The sequence below is a fragment of the Periophthalmus magnuspinnatus genome, chromosome 2, assembly GCF_009829125.3.
Source record: "Periophthalmus magnuspinnatus isolate fPerMag1 chromosome 2, fPerMag1.2.pri, whole genome shotgun sequence".
Taxonomy (NCBI): domain Eukaryota; kingdom Metazoa; phylum Chordata; class Actinopteri; order Gobiiformes; family Gobiidae; genus Periophthalmus; species Periophthalmus magnuspinnatus.
The window spans coordinates 1,668,088-1,689,545 of record NC_047127.1 but is presented as its reverse complement, the minus strand read 5'-3'; the positions used below and the strand labels follow the sequence as shown (position 1 = coordinate 1,689,545).

At 43.9% G+C, this 21,458-nt stretch overlaps 1 protein-coding gene across 2 annotated transcripts in view; it reads right to left on the bottom strand.

The window, feature by feature from the left end:
* LOC117382203 (vang-like protein 1) overlaps window positions 1-21,255 on the bottom strand; it is a 67,122-nt gene extending 45,867 nt beyond the window's left edge. For both annotated transcript variants that reach the window (XM_055227408.1, XM_055227410.1), the window contains exons 1-2: window positions 21,112-21,255; window positions 7,927-8,173 (exon numbers count right to left, since the gene is read on the bottom strand). In XM_055227408.1, coding sequence (XP_055083383.1) covers window positions 7,927-8,021 — 95 coding nt within the window. In that variant the 5' untranslated portion in view covers window positions 8,022-8,173; window positions 21,112-21,255. The remainder of the gene's footprint in view (window positions 1-7,926; window positions 8,174-21,111) is intronic.
* Window positions 21,256-21,458: the final 203 nt, after the last annotated feature.

The window sequence follows — 21,458 nt, the reverse complement described above, 5'->3', positions numbered from 1 at the left end:
TTTATTTATTTTTTTTTTAGTTTATTTTTTAAACTGTGTCCTCTCTCTGCTGCTTCAGACTCATTTTGGTCTTAAATGTTCGTATTAACCCTCTACATGATCCTGGGGTTTTTATTTCACTATTGTGTCTGTAAATCAAGATATGAACATTAAAAACAGACAAATCAGGTCCTTCTTTCCCTGAGGTCGCTCCCTGCCTTAGTCCACTTCATTTTTGGTATAAACTGAACCATGGTGAGTGAACATCTGAAACACACACACTGACCACACACTGACCACATAAATAAAACCCACAGATTACGTATTGATTGCTTTCTCAGTCCCGTCGTCGGCCATAACACAGAGGACGTCCTGTTCTGTGATAAAACAGAGCGATGGAGAATGGGGCCTGTGCTGGTCCAAGTCTTTTGAATAAAGGGAGTTAACGGGGCCTCTTCCGTCTTTACACTCACACTTCCTCTGCTGCTCAGACCCAAATGTACCTACTGTTCTCAAACCTCTGCAAATCAAAACTGCTCTTACAAAATACACATTAAAACAAGGACGACAAAGTGTTTTAAAACTTCGCAAAACTGACTCTTTTGAGGTTTAAGTCGTGTTATAATAGTGTTAGCGCATCAAAAACAGACCTGGAGTTGTGTTTTGTTTCATTCACACATGTTTGAGTCACATTTTATTATTAGTCTGTAATATCTCCAAATTTCAAAATGTTCTGTTCCACCTTGTGATGTCATCAAGTGGTAGTTTTCAAGTTAACTCCTCCTCCTTTTATCTTTAGTTCAGTCGAGATAAGTGGCAACTCCAGAAGCTGCGATGATCCAAATGATTCTATAAATGAAGGTGTGTGGAGTTTAAAAACACAGTGGAGCACTTCCTGTATCACCACATGATGACATCACAAGGTGCAACAGAGTGTTTTCAGTTTGAGAGAAGAACTCAGCCTAGATTCTATTCTAGTATGAGACCAGCTTCAAATCATGTAAACATTGAAGTTCACTTTTTTGGCTTCTACAATTCTCATAATTATTATTTTAATCTTATGATTTACATTTTGACCTGAGTAATCACAACAGGTGCAACACGCTAGCTCACTGCGTCTCAAAGCTAACGGTCACTTTTATTAACACACAAACACAAATAAAAAACACAAAATAAAAAAAATAAAAATTGTCCAATTATTTTTATGTTTGTGGGTTTTTTTTATTGTTTATTATGCCTCAAAGTTAGCATTAGCATTAGCATTAGCATTGAGACACAAACATCTCTCGTGTCCTCTGATGCACCTGTCCACTGCCTGACCCAAACTGCTGACCTCTGACCTCTGACCCACCGTCTGATCTTTAAATATTTACTCATTTCATCTTGACTCTGCAAAAGCTTCATAAAGATAAAACTGGACAGGAAGTAGTGACGCTAACGTGAGCAGATTTATGATTAACAAAATAATCTTAGCATCTGTACAGCAAATACATTTTAAAACTTTATTTTTTTCAAAGATTTTTTTTTTCTCCAGATGATGGGTCAAACACGGCCTCCCTCAGACTTTAACTACATTACAGATTATAGATTTAAACGTCATTAAAGCGGCTCTCGGCTCAAGACTCGGGGTTATTCCAGGGAGAATAACTTCCGTCTGATTCATGGATTTCAGTGAGAGACATTTAAAGAAACAGCACAAAGAACAAACAGAGGATTCAGATCTGTGCAAAAGGAGAATGAAATAACTACATTTTATACACACAGAAGACAAATATATGAGGACAGAGATATGGAAGTTTGCAGCAAGGAGAAAATGTTGAGTAACTTTACTAAATATTTTTTATATTTTAGATTCAAACCCTCAAAGTAGCCACTTTGTCGAAAAATATTTTGTAGTTATTTAACTCTACTACTGCAGTGGATAAACACCTCCCACAAACCCACACCTTGCTCTAAGCCCCGCCCCCAAACCTATGCCTCAGTCTAAGCACCTCCCCCAAATGCACTTCTCACTCTAAACCCCTCCCCCAAACCCACTCCTCACTCTAAGCCCCTCCCCCAGACCCACTCCCCACTTTAAGCCCCTCCCCCAAACCCACTTCTCACTCTAAGCCCCTCCCCCAAACCCACGCCTCACTCTAAGCTCCTCCCCAAACACACTCCTCGCTCTAAGCCCCTCCCCCAAACTCGCTCTAAGCCACTTCCACAAACCATTCCTTGCTCTCAGCTCCTCCCCCAAACCACACCTCACTCTAAGCCCCGCCCTCAAACGCGCTCGTCGCTCTAAACCCCTCCCCCAAACCCGCTCCTCGTCCTCCCCCTCCTCTCTCGTCCTTCGTGCCTCATTTCCGCTCTCCATCTTGTTTCTATTCCAAAACTGTGCGACTCTATAATTTGATGAATGGGGTTTGACTCTGAGGACGTCTGAAGCGGGACAGGATTGGGGAGGAGCAAGGGCGACGGAGGAGGACGGAGGGCGATGGAGGGCGCATATACCTGGCGAATTTGGGCAGAGCGATGCCAATTAGACCCCTGGAACCTGCGTCTCCATCTAACACCTGAGAACGAGAGTCTGCGATCGCTTCCTCCGCTTCAGACCGAGCGAAAAGAGGAAGGAGGACGGCAGCAGCAAAGTGGAGCCAACAACGGGACCGTGCCAAGCTGTTGGAGCACCAATTTGTTCCCTCTCCTCCTGGCAGGCCGCTCCACCCACCTGTGCGACACCGAGCCCGGAGCGAACGCACGAACCCGCGGCCAAATATCACGACTCCTGCCAAACGCGTCGACCTGAATTCAAGTCAAAACCCGGTCACCAAACGCTCTCGGAAGACTTTTCAAACTCATGAACGAGTCGCGTCCAGAAACCAGATCATTACAAAAGCAACTGGAAGAGAAGGCGCTGATGCCACGGATGTTGATGTTCATCCAAACCCCCACAATGCACCTGCACGGCCCGATACAGACGCACAGAACCTCCGCGCTGTAACACATTCATCAGTCCTTTTCTCTGATTTGCTCGGCCTAAACTGGTTCAATAATAAATAACCTGATCGGATCTGTACCTTTCTGCTCCTCGGCTCCTCCCTCTGCCTCTGGCGTCTGGACCGGTCCCAAACTGAGCCGCTACTACTCGCCGTTAAGCCTCATTTACACGTTCTGGGTCAATTACAACTCAATGGTCAGGTTTTATTGATGAGACTCTGAGCTGTGATCGTTAAGTCTAAGCATTTTTGTTTTGTTTTGGATTATGGACTCTGCATGTTTCGTTTCATGATTCAGATTGTGTGTGTATGTTTTGTGTGTGTGTATGTTTTGTGTGTGTGTATGTTTTGTGTATATGTGTATTTTTTAATGTCGCTCTGTTTGTGTTGTGTCAAATGTTCGTGAGTTGTTTTGTTTCAGGGGACTGCAGGTGTAAATTAGCTCAAGGTTAAGTCTGGTACAATGCATCAAGGAAATAAATGAATACAATTTTTTTTTTTAAGTTATAAAAAATAAAATAAAAAATAATTAAATAAATAAAAAATGAAAAAAATAAATTAAATAAAAAAATTAATAAAATAAAAATAAATAAATAAAATATAAAAAAGTTAAAATAAAAAATAAAATAAATAAATAAAAATACAATAAAAATAAAATAAAATAAAAATCAAATCAAAATAAAAGAAAATAACATAAAAAGGTTCTTTAAGTTCTTCCATACCTGCCGCAGATGGAGCTTGTAGCTAAATCTGGCGCAGATCATCTTTATCTTTAGATTAATGTTTTCTGTGCACTGTCCTCGTTTTAAATAAATAAAAATTATAAAAACGCCAACACACAAAAGTGGAAATTCAATTCCTCACTTCTCTCCTGTTCTACAAACTCTCATAAATGCACTGACCTACTTATAATAATATGCAAATTGCCGTTGGATTTGTGCTCGTGCCGTCAGCTGCCACATAACTCCAGTCCCTCCAATCAGAAGAAGCAATTTTCCACATTAGGAATCGGTAATGTGGAATTTTCCGTGTTATTTTCATATTCAGAACTTAATTACATAAACACTTCATTAATTTTAAGCTTGAGTTTAAGAAAAAAAAAAGCATAATTTAATGTGATCCCCAAACGCCGCGCTCTCCAGACGTCGGGCTGTAATGAAACACTCGGCATAAGTGAGTCCAAATCATGTTAATGCAGCGCACCAACGAAAACTGAAGGAGAAGCGCTCTCAAAGTCCATAATTACAGAAACAACGGCCTGCGTGAGTGTTTGTTTGTTTAATCTCCCTGTCACCAGCTGTGTCTAAACAGAGACACTCCACACAAACAGTTTGGGTTTAATATAAAGTGTAAAGAGCATTTTTCAAGAAGGGACCAAGGAGGATCATGGGGAATGTGGTGTGAGCAGAAATGCAACGAAGCGAGGAGTCAGATCTTTAATTAAAGCTCTATTTTTTCATAGTGACTGAGTGAGCTCCAGCCAAATGAAGCTCATCGAGGCTAGACTTATAGCGGCTAATTTGGAGCAGAGTTTCATATTAGGAATTCTGACCACGAGTATCATCAGAATCAGAATCAGAATCAGAATCAGAATCAGAAGACTTTTATTGCCATAGTCTGTGAACACAGTTCACAAACTAGGAACTTGATACGGTGAAAAAGTGCAACATAAACACACTGAATAAATACAAATACAAATAAGAGCATGCACAAAGTTAAAAAGATATGCTTAAAAAATCAAATGAAATACTTAAAGGGAAAAAATATGTACAATAGCAGCATCAGAACAACAGTGCAAAGTGGCTTATTAAAGTGACCGGTGTTATAAAGTGTCCAGTTTAGTGCAGATATTATAGAGTGTTCATGAGACAAACAGCAGAGGGGAAGAAACTGTTCTTATGGCGAGAGGTTCTGGTCCCAATGGACCGTAGCCTCCTGCCAGAGGGAAGTGGCTCAAATAGTCCATGTCCAGGGTGAGAGGTGTCAGCTGCTATACGGCCTGCTCGCCCCCGAGTCCTGGAGACGTACAGGTCCTGTATAGATGGAAGGCTGCAGCCAATCACCTTCTCAGCAGAGCGCACAATGCGCTGCAGTCTCTGTCTGCAGCGCAACCAAAGCATAGCAACCAAAGAGCCAATCAGGAGCGACGCTGTTGAAGGTAATGCCCCTTTCCGTCCGCATCGCTGGTTTAACAGGGAGAGGGCGCTTAGCAACGCTGTCAATCAAACCTGTCGCTAACGCTAACAGGAGCGACCTCGGGGAAAGAAGGACCTGATTTGTCTGTTATTAATGTTCATATCTTGATTTACAGACACAATAGTGAAATAAAAACCCCAGGATCATGTAGAGGGTTAATACGAACATTTAAGACCAGAATGAGTCTGAAGCAGCAGAGACAGAGAGAGGGGACAGTTAAAAAAATAAAAAATAAAACTCATAACAAAAAATAAACTTAAAATAACTAAATAAAAATAAATAAATAAATAGTCATAACAAAATAAATAAACTCAAAATAATAAAAAAAAATAACAAACCCCCCCCCCCAAAAAAAAACTCATAACAAAAAATACATAAACTCAAAATAACAAAAAAAAAAAAAAGAAAACAACTAAAAACAAACTCATAAAAACAAAAAAATAAACTCAAAATAAAAAATAAAAAAAACTAACAAAACATAAATAAATAAACTCAAAAAAAAAAAAAAAATAAATAAAAAAATAAAAAAAATAAACAAAAAAAAAAAAAAAAAAAAAAAAAAAGAACCCCAGGATCATGTAGAGGGTTAATATGAACATTTAAGACCAAAATAAGTCTGACAGCAGCAGAGACAGAGAGAGGACACCAATTATACTTTTTTATTATTATTATTATTATCTGAGACCTGCTGCAAAGTCTGATGTTTTCTTTTTAACACATTCACAATTTGAGCAAACAAAAATATATTTAAAAAAAAGAAAATCAGCTAGAAATGTATTAGGTCTCAAAGTCTGTGTGAAATACTTTTACATTTTTACTGCACTTAAGTAGATCATTTCATGTGATACTTTTCCTTGAGTATTTTTTTTATTTAATTCTTCTTCCAGCGCTGCTCAGAGCTCATTCCTGCCCATCCAAACATGCCACTGTAAATGTCCTGAACATTCCCTATCCCACAGGTGCCCGTCCCACTGTTGCTATCCCTGGCGTTGGTGTAATTAGACCAGAGCGATGCAGAGCAGCTCCGGCGTGGCGCCCCTCGGAGTAAAAAGATTACCTTCAACCGTGGAAACGCCAGGGGTTTCAAAGGCAACAATTTGCTTTTGTTTATCAAATTAGAGGCCAGCTGGTGGTTTGGCTCGGCTTTACGAGGAGCCGAGGAGCAGAAAGATCGCCTGGTGGGGAGGTGCCATATGTCCCTTTCAATATTCTCAGACGGATCGGGAAAGCTGAAGGAACAGGAGACGAGCGAGAGGGAAAAACACCGGAGTCACAGCCGCCGCCGCTCTCCAGGCTGACCGGCAAACTCAAGTGTGACCGATCGAACTTCATGTCAGTGCGAGCCAAGAGGGCGCATTCCTCCTCCCAAGAATGTGAGAGCGCAAGTGAACAAGTGCTACACCTGTCCATCCTCAGAGAGAAGGAGGGAGGAGGAGGAGGAGGGAGGAGGAGGAGGGAGGAGAGGTCAAGATCGAACCAGAGGAGGACACTGGCTGCATCTAAATGGACACACGGAGCAGGGCCGGAGCGGAGGAGAGAGTGAGGAGAGGGTGAGGACGGATGAACGGAGGAAGAAGAGGGACAAGACCAGAGATAAGGAGTGAAAGAGGAGCGATACAAAGAGACTTAAGAGACGCCGGGGGGAGCGTGTTTGCACCCGCTCATGTTTCCAGAGGGAGTCCTCCAGGAGGGCCAGAGGAGCTGGAGCTGCAACAGGTGGTGGTGAAGAAGAGATATGTGGGAGGAGGAGGGAGGAGGAGGAGGAGGGAGAGGAGGGAAAAGGAAGAGGAGGAGGAAGAAGGAGGGGGAAGAGGAGAGGAGGAGGGAGAGGAGGGGGAGGAGAGTGGAGGTGGAGGGAGGGGAGAGGATGGAGGAGGAGGAGGAGGAAGGAGGAGGGAGGAGGGAGACGCACTCCTCATGTCAGTCAGCCGGGCCTCCTCAGCACCTGTCTCCAGTCTCTTCCTGGGGTCATTTTCCTGCTGACAGAATAATGCTCCCTACACCACGGACAGACCACGAGATACAAGAAGAGAGGGAGGAGGGAGAGTGAGAAAGAGAGGGGCATGGGAAAGAGGTGAGGGGGGGAGAAAGAGTGTGGTGAGGGAGGGAGAGTGAGAGAGGGGGGGGAGAGAGGGAGGGAAGGGGAGAGAGAGGAAGAGAGGGGGGGACGGGGGGAGAGGAAGAGGGATCGAAAGAGGGAGAGTCAGAGAGGGGAGGAGAGAAAGAGGGAGAGAGGAGAGGGAGGCATAAGGAGAGAAAGTGTCATCTTCTTTTTGTTTCATATAAAAATGAAGAGGTCGATATTTTGATTTGCGACTGAGACATTGCAGCATAAAAGTCTATTTCTGAACAAAATCACCAGCAGGAAGTTCAAACTGTTTTGATTTTGTCTCGCATCTCCACAAACCTGACTCATATTTGACCCGGAGGAGCGCCTCACCTGCTCGTTTTCATGTAAATATCGTTTCTTTGGCAAAAATATTCCACAGTATGACATAAAACTCATCTATCTCCATGGAGAAAGCTCTGAAGTGTGGTTTTAAGTTTCTGTTTCCATCACGCAGAAAGTTACATACTGTACCTTTAAATATGTACAATACAACAACAAAAATACTGCAACCAGAAACACACATTTTAGTTCTTTTCTTTGCTCAGAAATCCCTTTACTCTGAGTTTATTATGTTTTTAAAAAGTGTTTCCTCAGTTTAAATTATCAGCTGACAGAAGTTACGAGATAAACTGGACTAAATAAAGTCTTTTGGGGACTCACCCGTGCCGATGTGACCCCCGGGACCGGCCGGAGTAGTACGAGTACCCCGAGTACGTGGACTCGGTGTCCATGGTGACGCTGTCCTGCCTGGGCATGGGTCCCAGGTGCTCAGCCCGACCGCTGGCTGACGCGCCGGGACCGTGTGCGCTGATCTTGTCCAGATTGGGGCGATCAATACAAAGGTGGAGAGCTGTCAGCGGTCAGGCGTGAAGGGGGCAGAGGGAGCGCCCGGTGAGGACACATCAACCTGTGGGAGGGGCACACACACAAAACGAGCTCTGATGAACTGATAGAAACAGTCAAGAAATCAATACGTTTAATTAAGTGGGAATTTGTAACATATTCACCCGGGCGGCTATGTCTCTACGCGCTCCCGTTTCAGCCTAAAAAGTCCCTTTCTTCGGCTGCAGCTGCGTTAAACCCAATCTGGAGCCGCAGAGCTGCACAGTGACAGCTCTGTGCGACTCTCAGGGGGTTCAGATTCCAGCTGAGTCGAGCAGATAAAAAAAAAAAAAAAAAAAAAGCTACAGTGAAACAGCAATTTGGTCTTATCCCCAAAATGGCTGACGACTGTTGTTGGGAGCGACCTCAAGTCTGTGACACATAAACGCTCCGGCGCTGACAATGACGAGCTTTCAGACGACACACGAAAGCGGCGTGTTCTCAAGAAGGTTTTGGGAACACGGAGGCGGCGCCGGTTTGAGGGAACGATCTGCGGGTTTGAAACGAGGAGCAGGGAACAAAGATTGTGTCACGGTGTCCTTACTTGACTTTTGTAACACTGGAACTTATATTATTCAAATATTTCGTCGAGAACTTTAACAAAATGTACAAAGTCACCACAACCTCCAAGTGTCAAGTTTATCTCAAGTTTAGCACATTTAGAGTCAACAAAAAACAAACAAAACACCTGTCTATTCTGTCTAGTGTTAAATACCAGGGAGAAGAGGTGGAGGTTCAGTGTCGTCTTAAATTGTGTTAAAGACTGAGAGGATCTGACAGGCAGGGGGCGCTGTTCCAGAGTCTGGGGCTGCCATAAAAAAGACTGGAGTTGTATTTTTTTTGTTTCATTCACACATGTTTAACACACAAACCCTTCTTCTCTCAAACTGAAAAAAACTGTTCCACCTTGTGATGTCATCATGTGGTAATACAGGAAGTGTTAGTGATGTCAACTCTCTATATGCACTTTCACTAGGATAATTTGGACGATCCTGGAATTGTCTAAATCTCTCCTGAACTAAAGGTAAAAGGAGCCGTTAAACCAGTTGAAAACTACCACTTGATGACATCACAAGGTGGAACAGAGCATTTTGAGCTTTGGAGATGTGCCAGACTAATAATAAATGAAGCAAAACACAACTCCAAACAACATTAAAACATGACTTGAAGCTTAAAACTTTTGAGATTTAAACCCGATTGTGATTATTTTTGTTAAACCAATACATATTACTGCTAAAGAAAATATACAATTTCATTTTAAAAACTTTAACTATCCCAGCTCTTTGAATATACACAAACTCACTTCCCGTGTTTTAAAACTGCGCCGTTTTCTTCAGATCAATATGTAATAAAAGTGTCCCAGGACGCAGGGTCAGAGTTAAGACCCTGAGCTTCGGGCTGAGCGCTTTAAAGCCTCCGCTATCTGATAAAACGCGGAGAAATACAATGTAGAACCAGGGAGTTTGAATGAATTAAACAAATATAGGTCAGCGTAAGTGTAATTAACACATACATTTACCTAAACACACCCAAGGGACCTGTGTGTCTCGGTCGTAAATGCCACAGGGACGATGTAACGCACCTGCCCCGGCCGCTCCAGGACACGGCTCAAACGCAGGTAGTTAAAACCTAACTCTGAAAGCCCTAAATCTCAGCGTGTTTCAGGTAACGCTGCACGAATACCAAACACTGTGAGAAGAGCGGCGCAAGGAACAATCCAGACCTGTTTGAAATTTAAAGTTACTGTTTAGAAGTCTGTGTGTTCCCCGTGCTGTGCCAAAAAAGACCAAAAAAAAACAAAGATTTTTCTCTCTAAAATGTGTTAACTTTACTTTTATATGTGCGTTTTTTGATGTTCACTGATTTATCCAGATTTGTTTGACTAGAAATAAGAAAAATATATACAGTATGTACAACAGATTCATTATTAAGGGTTTAATCCATGTTCTAATGTTGTTAGCGCATCAAAAACAAACCTCGAGTAACACTTTATTATTAGTCTGCAACATCTCCAAAGCTCAAAACGCTCTGTTCCACCTTATGATGTCATCAAGTGGTAGTTTTCAAGTGAACAGCTCCTTTTACCTTTAGTTCATTCGAGATAAATGGCAATTCCAGAGCTGAAATGATCCTAGAAATGAAGGTGTGTGGAGTTAAAAAACACAGTGGAGCACTTCCTACATTTTGTATTACCACATGATGACATCACAAGGTGGAACAGAGTGTTTTCCAGCCTAAATATGCAGTTTTTTGTCTGTTAAACATGTGAGAATGAAATAAAAAAACACAACTCCAGGTCTGTTAGTGACGAGGAAACATTAGAACAGATCAGAAAACATATCTGTGTAAGTTTTGCAAACAAACAAACATTGAAAAGCTGTAGTCTTCCTGTGAGCGCGGTCGCCTCTCACTAGATCTGACCTGTAACTTGGCCTTTTGGCATCACCTCCTTGTCTGCGTGGATACATGTCTGTTTATTGTCATACTTTGGAGAATTCTGGCCAAAGTGATAAGCTCTCCATGGAGCCAGAAAATGTACATAGGGAAACTTAAAATATGTATCTTAAAATCTTTAAATCGGGGCAATGTTAAATAAGTAAATTAAATAAATAAATGATATAAATAAGTAAATAAAAATAAATAATATAAATACATAAAAAATATAAATGAATAAATAAAAAATAAATAAAAGAATATACACATGATGACATCACAAGGTGGAACAGAGTGTGTGAGCGGTTTGTTAAACATGTGAGAATGAAACAAAAAAACACAACTCCAGGTCTGTGTGTGACGAGGAAACGACAGTAGAACAGAACAGAAAACAGTGTAATATTGGCGCTTTAAAGTGTAAATCACAAATATTCCAAACTATGTTACGTTTCCCTGTGGAAGGTCTGAGGGACTGAAACGTTCTACAAATAAAAGTGAACCGAGAGCACGTTTCAGGTCCGTACGTCTCCTCCAACGCACCTGCTGCCTCAGGTGAGCAGAACTATACTGCCTTCATTCAAATTGTTTTGTTTTTTTATTGCTACAAAAAGATACCATGGAATCTTGCATTATTACTATACGGAGGCCCGCTTCTCCACAGATCTGACCTGTAACACGGCCTGGAGATGCCACCTGCTTGTTTCCATGGAGATTAAATGTCACACTCGGGCTGCGCTAGGATTTTTCTAACAAACGTTGTGATTAGATTTGGGATTTAAGTTTTAAAAGTAGGATTCTGTTCAAAGTTTATATTTTTAAAACGTTCAGAAGAATTGACAAAAAGACTGAAGAATTAAACAAGAATCACGTTTCAGAACATGTTTTTACAGATCTAAACTACAGGGTTAGACGTTTTTATGCAGAATAAGACGCCATGGAGACACGGGGAGGGCATCTGACACGCAGGGACATTTCAGAACATGTTTGTACAGATCTAAACTCCAAAAATAGATGTTTTTTTAAGCAAATTACAACAGGACGTCGTGTTGTTTATGAAGGAAAGATGGTACTTCAAAAATGGCGGCCGTTGCGATTCTCTAATTGAGTCCATTAATCGTGCAGCTTAATGCCGTACTGCGGAACCCTCCAGGCAAAGAAACATCATCCCCACAGAAGCGAGAAGGTGGCGGAAAAATATATTACGCTTTAAATCAAAAACAGCTTCTTGTGTTTCCCCCGTTCAACTTAGACCCAGAGTCGTAAGTTCTGATTTACGACTGCGCTCTTCCTCAAGGTGGTGACACAAAGACACCGAGTCGACACAATCCCCCCGTTTCCTGCGCTCCCGTTTCTCCCCCAAAGACGCAGGAAGGGAAGCGCACAACACTCCGAAAATACTTCCACCCAGAACGAGAGGAGACCAGGGTGAAGTGTGTGTGAGGACAGTGGAGACAGAATGGAAGATATTTGCACTTTTTAGCACAAAAACAGACCTGGAGTTGTGTTTTGTTTCATTTATTATTAGTCTGTTACATCTTCAAACCTCAAAACGCTCTGTTCCACCTTGTGATGTCATCAAGTGGGAGTTTTCATGAAGTTAACAGCTCCTTCTTGGCGATTCCAGGAGCTGAAATGATCCAAATGATTCTAGAAATGAAGGTGTGTGGGGTTTAAAAACACAGTGGAGCACTTCCTGTATCACCACTCGATGACATCACAAGGTGGAACAGAGTGTTTTGTGTGTTAAACATGAGATAAAACAGGATGACACACATATTTGAAGGTTGTGTAAGTGCGTTTTCAGAGAGACTCATCCTCTGGTTCATTTTAAAGACTTGAATCATGAGTTTTTACACAGTGACAAATCCTGCCCCCGACAAGTTGTGATCTGAAGGATTTTACGAGGGATTCGACCTGGAGCGGCACGTTCCCGTTCACAAAACCAGGAGATTTTTGAAGTTTGGAGGAAAAACTGGGATTGAGCCACGGTGGGAATGAAATATATCTGTTTAAACTGTAACTACGGAGTATGAGGACACAAGAGTGAATGTGTAAACTGCAGGGGATCATTATGAGGATGAGAAGAAGTATAAGCAGGAGAAGAAGTAGTATCAAAAGAAGAAGCAGAAGTAGTAGCAGAAGAGGAAGAAGAAGAAACAGAAGGAAGAGGCAGAAGAAGAAGAAACAGAAGAAGAAGAAAGAAGAGGCAGAAGAAGAAGAAAAAGAAGTAGCAGGAGAAGAAGTTGCAGAAGAAGAAGCAGTAGAAGAAGAAAGAAGCAGAAAAAGTACAGAAGAAGAAAGAAGAAGAAAGAAGTAGTAGCAAAAGAAGAAGTAGAAGAAAGAAGCAGAAGTAGTAGCAGAAGAGGAAGAAGAAGAAGCAGAAGAAGAAGGAAGAGGCAGAAGAAGAAGAAGTAGCAGGAGAAGAACAAGTTGCAGAAGAAGCAGTAGAAGAAGCAGCAAAAGAAGAAGCAGAAGAAGTAGTAGCAGAAGAAGAAGAAGCAGAAGGAAGAAGCAGTAGAAATAGTAGCAGAAGAAGCAGCAGAATAGGAAGAAGTAGTAGCAGAAGAAGAAGCAGAAGCAGAAGGAAGAACAAGCAGAAGGAAAAAGCAGAAGTAGTAGAAGAAAAAGAAGCAGCAGAATAGGAAGAGGTAGCAGACAAAGAAGCAGAAGAAAAGTGCCTTTCAAAACACCCAAGGACACTGTACAGGACAAGTTAAAAACAAACATGTGACTGGTGATGTGGAGGAGAAGTGTCTGAACAGATGAGTTTTGAGTCGTGGTTTGAAGAGAAGAAGAGCTGAAGTTGTGGAGGTCGGGGCAGAGCAGGAAGAAACAGTAAGAAACTGCAAACAAATACAGAGACTAAGACTGAGGGCGAGGGGGGTTAAGTGTCTTGCCCATGGACAGAACAACTGAAATAACACCGTGGTCAGTGGATAAAAACTCCAACTGCAGCTTTAAATTAACAAAACATGAAATCATCATAATCTGTGTGTTGTAGATTATAATTTAACACCATGAAAAGCCTAAAAAACAAAACAAAAAGGACAAGAGAGAAACGGAGGAACCAGACCAGACTTGACCAAACCAGCGGCGTCATATTCAACTATAATTTCCCATCGTTAGCATGATTAATTAGCCTGTAGCTTCAGTGTGGACGTAGCTTACAACTGTTGTGTTATAATTTAGTCCGGTCGGAGGCGTTTCCATCACCTGAGCTAATCCTCTTAGCACAAAAGCACATGGCTAAATAGCAGCTTAATGGGTTAAACAAGTGCACGCTCCCGGTTCAGCGATGAGACGGGAGGGCAGCCAGGTTAAAACCACATTGATTCAACCCCGTCCTTCACAAAAGAAACAATCAGAAGCCGCTAACGATGTATTCGCTAACAGAAAAGCGAGCTAATCCTGCAGTACGGCGGCGTTCTTCATGTGGTTTGTGTGTCGGAGCGAAAGCACTCGGGAGCCGGGCTTTTCTTGCGAGACGTGAAACAGGAATCTCTGTGTCAAAAAGGGAGGGGAGCCGTAATCCAAACCCCCCTACTGCGCTCGCGAACTGTGTGTTTGTCCTGGCAAATGCTAGCAACTCCGCGAGGAACCAGGCTGTGAAATTACACCACGGAAACACAGAACCAAGAATATCTCAGCAGACGCACAATTTATCTACAAATCGTATATTTCACTTGATAAAAATAGTGTTGTTTTGTCGGAGAAAGAGCAAACACAATAACAGTTTGGCAGGAGCGCGGGGAGGACGGATAAAACAAGGATTTCTGTGTCCCGACGTAAACGCACGCAAGCTAACAGGTGTGACAGCTACAGCGTGCTAGCAAAGCGACGAAAAAAGTAAACATCCGATAAACTGGGAGGGAAAATACGTCTCCAGAGAACGGCTCTGACAACAAGAACCACGAGGAACATGTTACCATCATACACAAATGAACTGAACTTTTCTATAAACAGGTAGAAGTATTTGTATTAGAAGTAGTAGTAGTAGTAGTAGTAGCAGTTGTAGTAGTAAAAAGGGGAGTAGTTCCTTGACAAACAGACCTGGAGTTGTGTTTTTTGTTTCATTCACACATGTTTAACACACAAACCTGCAGATTTAGGATGAGTTCTTCTCTCAAATCACTGGAAACGCTCTGTTCCACCTTGTGATGTCATCATGTGGTGATACAGGAAGTGCTCCACTGTGTTTTTAAACTCCACACACCTTAATTTCTAGAATCATTTGGATCATTTCAGCTCCTGGAGTTGCCACTTGCCTCGACTGAACTAAAGGTAAAAGGAGCTGTTAACTTGAAAAAAACACTACCACTTGATGACATCACAAGGTGGAACAGAGTGTTTTGAGCTTTGGAGATGTTACAGACTGATAATAGGGTTAAACAAGAGTCTGTTTTGTGTAATATGGGAATATAAGAAGTCGCATAAACAGATTGTAGATAAAAGTCCAGGTCTTGTGGTCATTAATTAACACTGAGCTGACTGACGTTAAAAGTTTGAAAAGGAAAAATGAACGGAAATTTAACTTGGGGAACTCGGGAGCCGTCACTGTTGAGCTCCAAACCACTGCGTTTCCAACACTCCTCAAAAGCCACAAAAATGTCTGAGCAGGAGTCTGAGCAGGAAGAACATTTCTAGAAGTCAATGAGCAGCAAATTAAGTCTCTAATGAACCGAGTGAGATGTTGTGTTCTGTTTTCATTTGGCGTTTCCTTTCAGTCCGGCAGGTCAGGCGTTTTCTCCAGAAAAGACCAGAGCAGCGGGACGTCCCTCTGTGAGACTTAATCCTGTAGAGGAGAGGTTGTGTCCTACAGAGGAGAGTGTGGTTCACTGAAGGGACAATCAAAGAGTACTCTCCTTTGTAGGACACTCTCCCCTGTAGGACACCAACCTGCACTCTCCTCTGTAGGACATGCATCTCTGTAGGACACTGACTCTCACTCTCCTCTGTAGGACACCAACCAGCACTTTCCTCTGTAGGATGCTCTCCTCTATAGGACACTGAATCACTCTCCTCTGTAAGACACTCTCCTCTCCTCTGAAGGACACTCTCCTCTCCTCTGAAGGACACTCTCCTCTCCTCTGTAGGACACTCTCCTCTCCCCTGTAGGACACTCTCCTCTCCTCTCCTCTGTAGGACACTCTCCTCTCCTCTCCTCTGTAGGACACTCTCCTCTCCTCTGTAGGACACTCTCCTCTGTAGGACACTCTCCTCTGTAGGACTCTCTCCTCTGTAGGACACTCTCCTCTGTAGGACACTCTCCTCTGTAGGACACTCTCCTCTCCTCTGTAGGACACTCTCCTCTGTAGGACACACCCGTGTTCCTTGTGTCGAGCTCTAACCTGCCTGATTGGAGTCACCGGGGCGAGTTTGGAGCACGTGGCCTGGGAGCTGTGCCAGTTTGAGCAAAGAGGTTATTTTAAGATCTTCAACTTTCACAACTGAGCTCAGTGTTTGAACCAAGTGTGAAAATGTCTGTATGAAAATGATCAGGAAAAGTGAAGAGAATAAGACGAGGGCTGATCCAAGACTGAACAGAGACGAAACAGGACTGAGTAAACCTTTAAATATAGGCCCATATCTGATATATCTGAGCGAGCACAGACCTAAAACAGCATTTATTTCATTAAAACAAAGTAAAACAAGACAAAACTCATCCAAATGTGTTATGTAGCTGTTAATAATATCTGTGTGAACCGTCAGTCGTCCACGTTTGATCCAGAGCTAAAGAAAAATTCCATTCTGTCAACTGGACAAAAGGTTAAACGAGTCATTTATCTCTCAAGTAACGACAGAGCAACTTTGTACGAATAAAAGGTCAAACATCATGAGACTTTCTGGGCCGACAGTCGATACGTCTAACCGGGATATCGACAGAACTGATATTTGGAAACAGATATCCGACCTGATCCGATTTTTCAGTATCACATTCGCACTAAACCAGGTCAATTTGAAGAGAAAGCAAAACTCTTATTTCTAAATGAACACAACTCTGACCTGTCGTCACCTAGAAACAACAACAACACACACTCCGCCTCGCGCTGAAATTAAATCATGTCCTCGTGCAGATCCTTCGCGGCTCTGGCACATCTGCAGCTCTCTGGTCCGTAACCATGACACCCGGAGTGTTCCTCCATTACACACATCATAACACTTCATAATCAGAGACACGTCGCCGTCCGTGTACCATCAAAACGACTTAGGTGAGGGGAGGGGGGAGGAGCGAGGAGGAGATCACATGACAGGAGGAGCGAGGAGATCACACGACAGGAGGAGCGAGGAGGAGATCACACGACAGGAGGAGCTCACACGACAGGAGGAGCGAGGTGACCTGACCCGTCCAGAGCCGAGCAAATGAGGCTCATTAACTGTGTGACACTGAATCAACATTCCCCAGTGTGAGTGAATTTAACACCTCGTATACAGACGCACACAGACGCACACACAGACACACACAGACGCTCACAGACGCACACAGACACACACACAGACACACACAGACGCTCACAGACGCACACAGACGCACACAGACACACACAGACGCTCACAGACGCACACAGACACACACACAGACGCTCAGGGTGACAGGGGTTCAAGGCACAAGAGCAGTTCATCTGTGATGAGGATGTGGCGTTGATCTCGTTCGTCGTCACGTTTTACTCTCGTCCAAATGTTTATATGAGACGCGTCTGCGCTTAAGGCCCAAAGGTATTTACAAATGAACAGAAATCGATGGAATTATTTATACAAACAGAACATCTCCACAAACTCGTCTCTGTGGGTCTCACTGATCTGATCTGCAGACTGAGGTTTAAATCTCTGCAAACATCAAGCAGATTCTTGCATCAGTAAAGAGCAACATGAACCAACAGGACACGCCTCCTGATGTGGTCCCGGTTTAGTCCACGTTTAGTCCTGGTTTAGTCCTGGTTTAGTCCTGGTTTAGTCCTGGTTTAGTCCTGGTTTAGTCTACGTTTAGTCCTGGTTCAGTCCTGGTCTCCTGCTGGTGCCCAGAGTCAAGACTAAACCAGGACAAAACCGGGACTAAACTGGGACTGAACCGGGACTGAACCAGGATTAAACCGGGAATAAACCGGGACTAAACCAGGACTAAACCAGGACTAAACCGGGTCTAAACCGGGTCTAAACCGGGTCTAAACCGGGTCTAAACCGGGACTAAACCGGGACTAAACCAGGACTAAACCAGGTCTAAACCAGGTCTAAACCAGGACTAAACCAGGACTAAACCAGGACTAAACCAGGACTAAACCCGGTGAATCATCGTTTCAGTTTTGTGCAGTTAAAACCCAAAGATGTGACTCAGGCCTCGACTTTGACAATGTTTAAATCCAGACTCAAACGGTTCTGTTTATCCGGGGGTTTATTCTGCCTCTTCTCTTTTACTGTTAATTTTATGATGATTATTTATGTTTTTATTTGTCATATTGTGATTTTAACGTCTTTCTTATCCTGTAAAACACTTTTGAATCCCTCTGTGTCGTGTTGTATAAATCCTCTTGCCTCGTCTTGTCCTGGAGTAAGTTTCTTCGGGGTCGTGTTTTGGTCATGTTTACATTTTCCTCTTTGAGCTGAATCTTAATTTTAAAACATGTTGCAATCACAAGACGAGTCAGAACAACCCGAGTTTTACGGCTAATCATTTTATACTATAATTATTAACATGCACATTATCTAGTCTGTGTGTTTGTGTGAATTCTGGTGACGTTTGGAGGGGCTGATGGCGCAGATTGGCACGCACGCTTCTGTCAGTCTGTCCCAGGGCAGCTGTGACTACAACAGTATCTCACCATCACCAAATGCGGAGTGAAGAACGCATAAAAGTGTAAAGAAATCATCTGGAAAAGCGCTGCGTACGTTGTAAGTTGTGTTATTATTATTAAAAAAGACGCTGTTTACTCATTTTTTTTGCAAAATCGTTAAACTGTTGAGCTTTTACCAGCACCACGTCGACTTTCAGTTCACTCATCAACGTCTTTTGGCTCAAGCGACGACTTTAAACCAGACAGATTTACCTGTTGCGTTCTGTGGCGGTGCTGTTGCTAGGAAACAGCAGAAAGAACATCCACAACTGTCAGACCAACGTGGTTTTGACATGAGAATAATTATAGAACAAGATAGTGGCAGGTTCTCGGATTTCTCTGTGTTTATAGTAAGTCAATACTTTCACTTCTGTCCTTCAAACTACTCACTAAGTACTATGTCGTTAAAGTTAAAGTACTGCAGTGAGCCAACGACGCACAGGTGAAAACGGGGTCGGATCTTTTTGTTTACGACTTCACCGTGGAAACCAGAAAGCGTCAGTTGTTCAAAAATGTCGCGGCGGGTGTGAAACTAACACTACGCTCTTGATATACGACACAAGACGAGAACTATGCGCAGATAATCCACCCCGGAACACGTGCTTCGACGAAAACTCCATCAGAACCGCTAAATATACAGCGTGCGTTATCGACACGGGGCCCACGCTGTCCCTCTGCGCCGTCACTAAACATCTGGCGGGTCTCGTTGTCCGTGGACGCGTTGTGTTGTCGGATAAAGCTGCTCCGTGCACAGACTCAGATCAAACCGTGAGCCCGTCTCCAACATAAGAGTCACGATGATAATGAGGCTCCTGAATAATTAAAACTGAGGAAGCAACTGTTGTTTTTCCCGTTTAACGTTGCTCTCACTGCGTCAACACCGTTTACTATTTACTGCTCCTGTCAGATGTGTAAAGGAAATGGGTTTTACGTTTGTCCTACGCAAAAATCGAACAACAGCTGAAACATAAATCAATTAGACTGTGTTAATTCCAAACAAATCGTTGACTTTTAGGTTGAGTCTTAGCCTGAAAACCTACATGACGACACATGATAATACAGACGACACAGTTACGTCGGTCACTCAGCTGTAGGACAAATGGCTGTCACTCATGTTAATCCATCCCCTGTGTCCGACACGCTCAGCACGTGCAGAGCAGGAGCAGGAGCAGGAGGAGGAGGAGGAGGAGGAGGCAGAGCTCACAGGGAAACACGACTGTGACACACTGAAGGAGCGAGCCAAACAGGCGTTACTTCAATGAGCTGCTGCTGTTACTGGACCGAAGTGAGTGATGTGGAGCAGAGCCGCTGTGTCACCCTGCTCCTGCTCTGCTCCTGCTCTGCTCCTGCTCTGCTCCTGCTCTGCTCCTGCTCTGCTCCTGCTCTGCTCCTGCTCTGCTCCTGCTCCAGCTCTTCCTCCTGCTCCAGTTCTACTCCAGCTCTGCTCTTGCTCCTGTTCTGCTCTTCCTCCTTCTCTTCTTCTTGCTTCTGCTCTTGCCCCTACTCTAACTCTTGCTCCTGCTCCAGTTCTGTTCCTGCTCTGCTCCTCCTTCTGCTCTTCCTCCTGCTCCAGTTCTGCTCCTCCTTCTGCTCTTGCTCCTGCTCTGTTCTTCCTTCTTCTCTTCCTCTTGCTCCTGCTCTGGCTCTTGCCCCTACTCTAACTCTTGCTCCTGTTCTTGCTCCTGCTCTGCCTCCTGCTCCAGCTCCAGTTCTGCTCCTGGTCTGCTCCTCCTTCTGCTCCAGCTCTGCCCCTGCTCTTGCTCCAGTTCTGCTCCTGCTCTTCCTCTTGCTCTGCTCATGCTCCTAATCCAGTTCTTCTCCTGCTCTTCCTCCTGCTCCTGTTCTGCTCCTCCTTCTCCTCCTGCTCCAGTTCTGCTCCTGCTCTTCCTCTTGCTCTGCTCATGCTCCTGCTCTGCTCCTCCTTCTGCTCTTGCTCTGGTCCTCCTTCTCCTCTTGCTCCTGTTCTGCTCCTCCTTCTCCTCTTGCTCCTGCTCTGCTCCTACCTGTGGCCCGACAGCCTCCCGCACAAACACGCAGGAAACTCCCCGGTTTGCTCGTGGCCTCTGAGGCGCGTGTCTGGACTGTGACTCTACATCAGTGTTTGAGCCTCACACAACTTTCATTTTTCATAATCGTTTCGTTTCCAGCGCGTCCTCGGTCCTACTGTATCCGTGCGCGTCTGCTGCGGCTCACAGATGACAGGAGCAGCAGCAGGAGGAGGAGGAACAGCAGGAGCAACCGGCCCCTGCACGTCCACTCAACCGTATGAAACATAGTTCACTTTTGCCCCTGACTGTGAGGAGCTTGTTGAACACACGGTTAAAGAACAAAAGGCAGGTAGAGAAAAGAGACGCTGCTCGTGCGTAAACTTCACCTCGCCGCTTTTACGCATTCGCCTCACCGCAGTTTTCAGGCATTTTGATGAAGTTGAAGCGTTTCCCTTTGACACAGGTAGGAAACAGCAAGGGCGTGTTCAGTTCTTTTCATGTATAAACACAAACCGAGCCTGGCAGTGACCCGCAGCAGCCATTGTTCCGCGGTAGACGCAGGTAGACGCGCGGTAAAAAAAAAACCCTCATCTTTGTGAGCTACGGGGGAATGCAGACAGGACGTTACAGCCCGTGAAGAGCTCCCCACACCGCTGAACCCGCGAGACACACATCTGCAGAACACGTATGCACGCGCCTAATTAAACCAAACTCACCTTTTGTCGAGGGGGAAATCATCCACGTGGTCGGGTTTTTATTTATCCAAGCGGAATAAAAAAAAGAGTGGCCCCACAGCTCCTGGTCGCGTACAGAAGGAAGCAGCCCTTAGTAACCGTAGGAATCACCCTGGCAGTCAGGAATTTCACAGGGGGCAGTGCTTCAGAGTGCAGGGGGTGTAGTTCACGGTGCGGCCGGTAGGGGGAGTCTGAGGATAAATGAGTAAAAACATAAATGTCATGAAAAAACAACTGCGTAAAGAGGAGGGTGAAGATGGGACAGGAGCAGAGGAGTTTATGAAACCACAGACAGAATGAACACACTTAAACTGCACAAAGAGCTATTA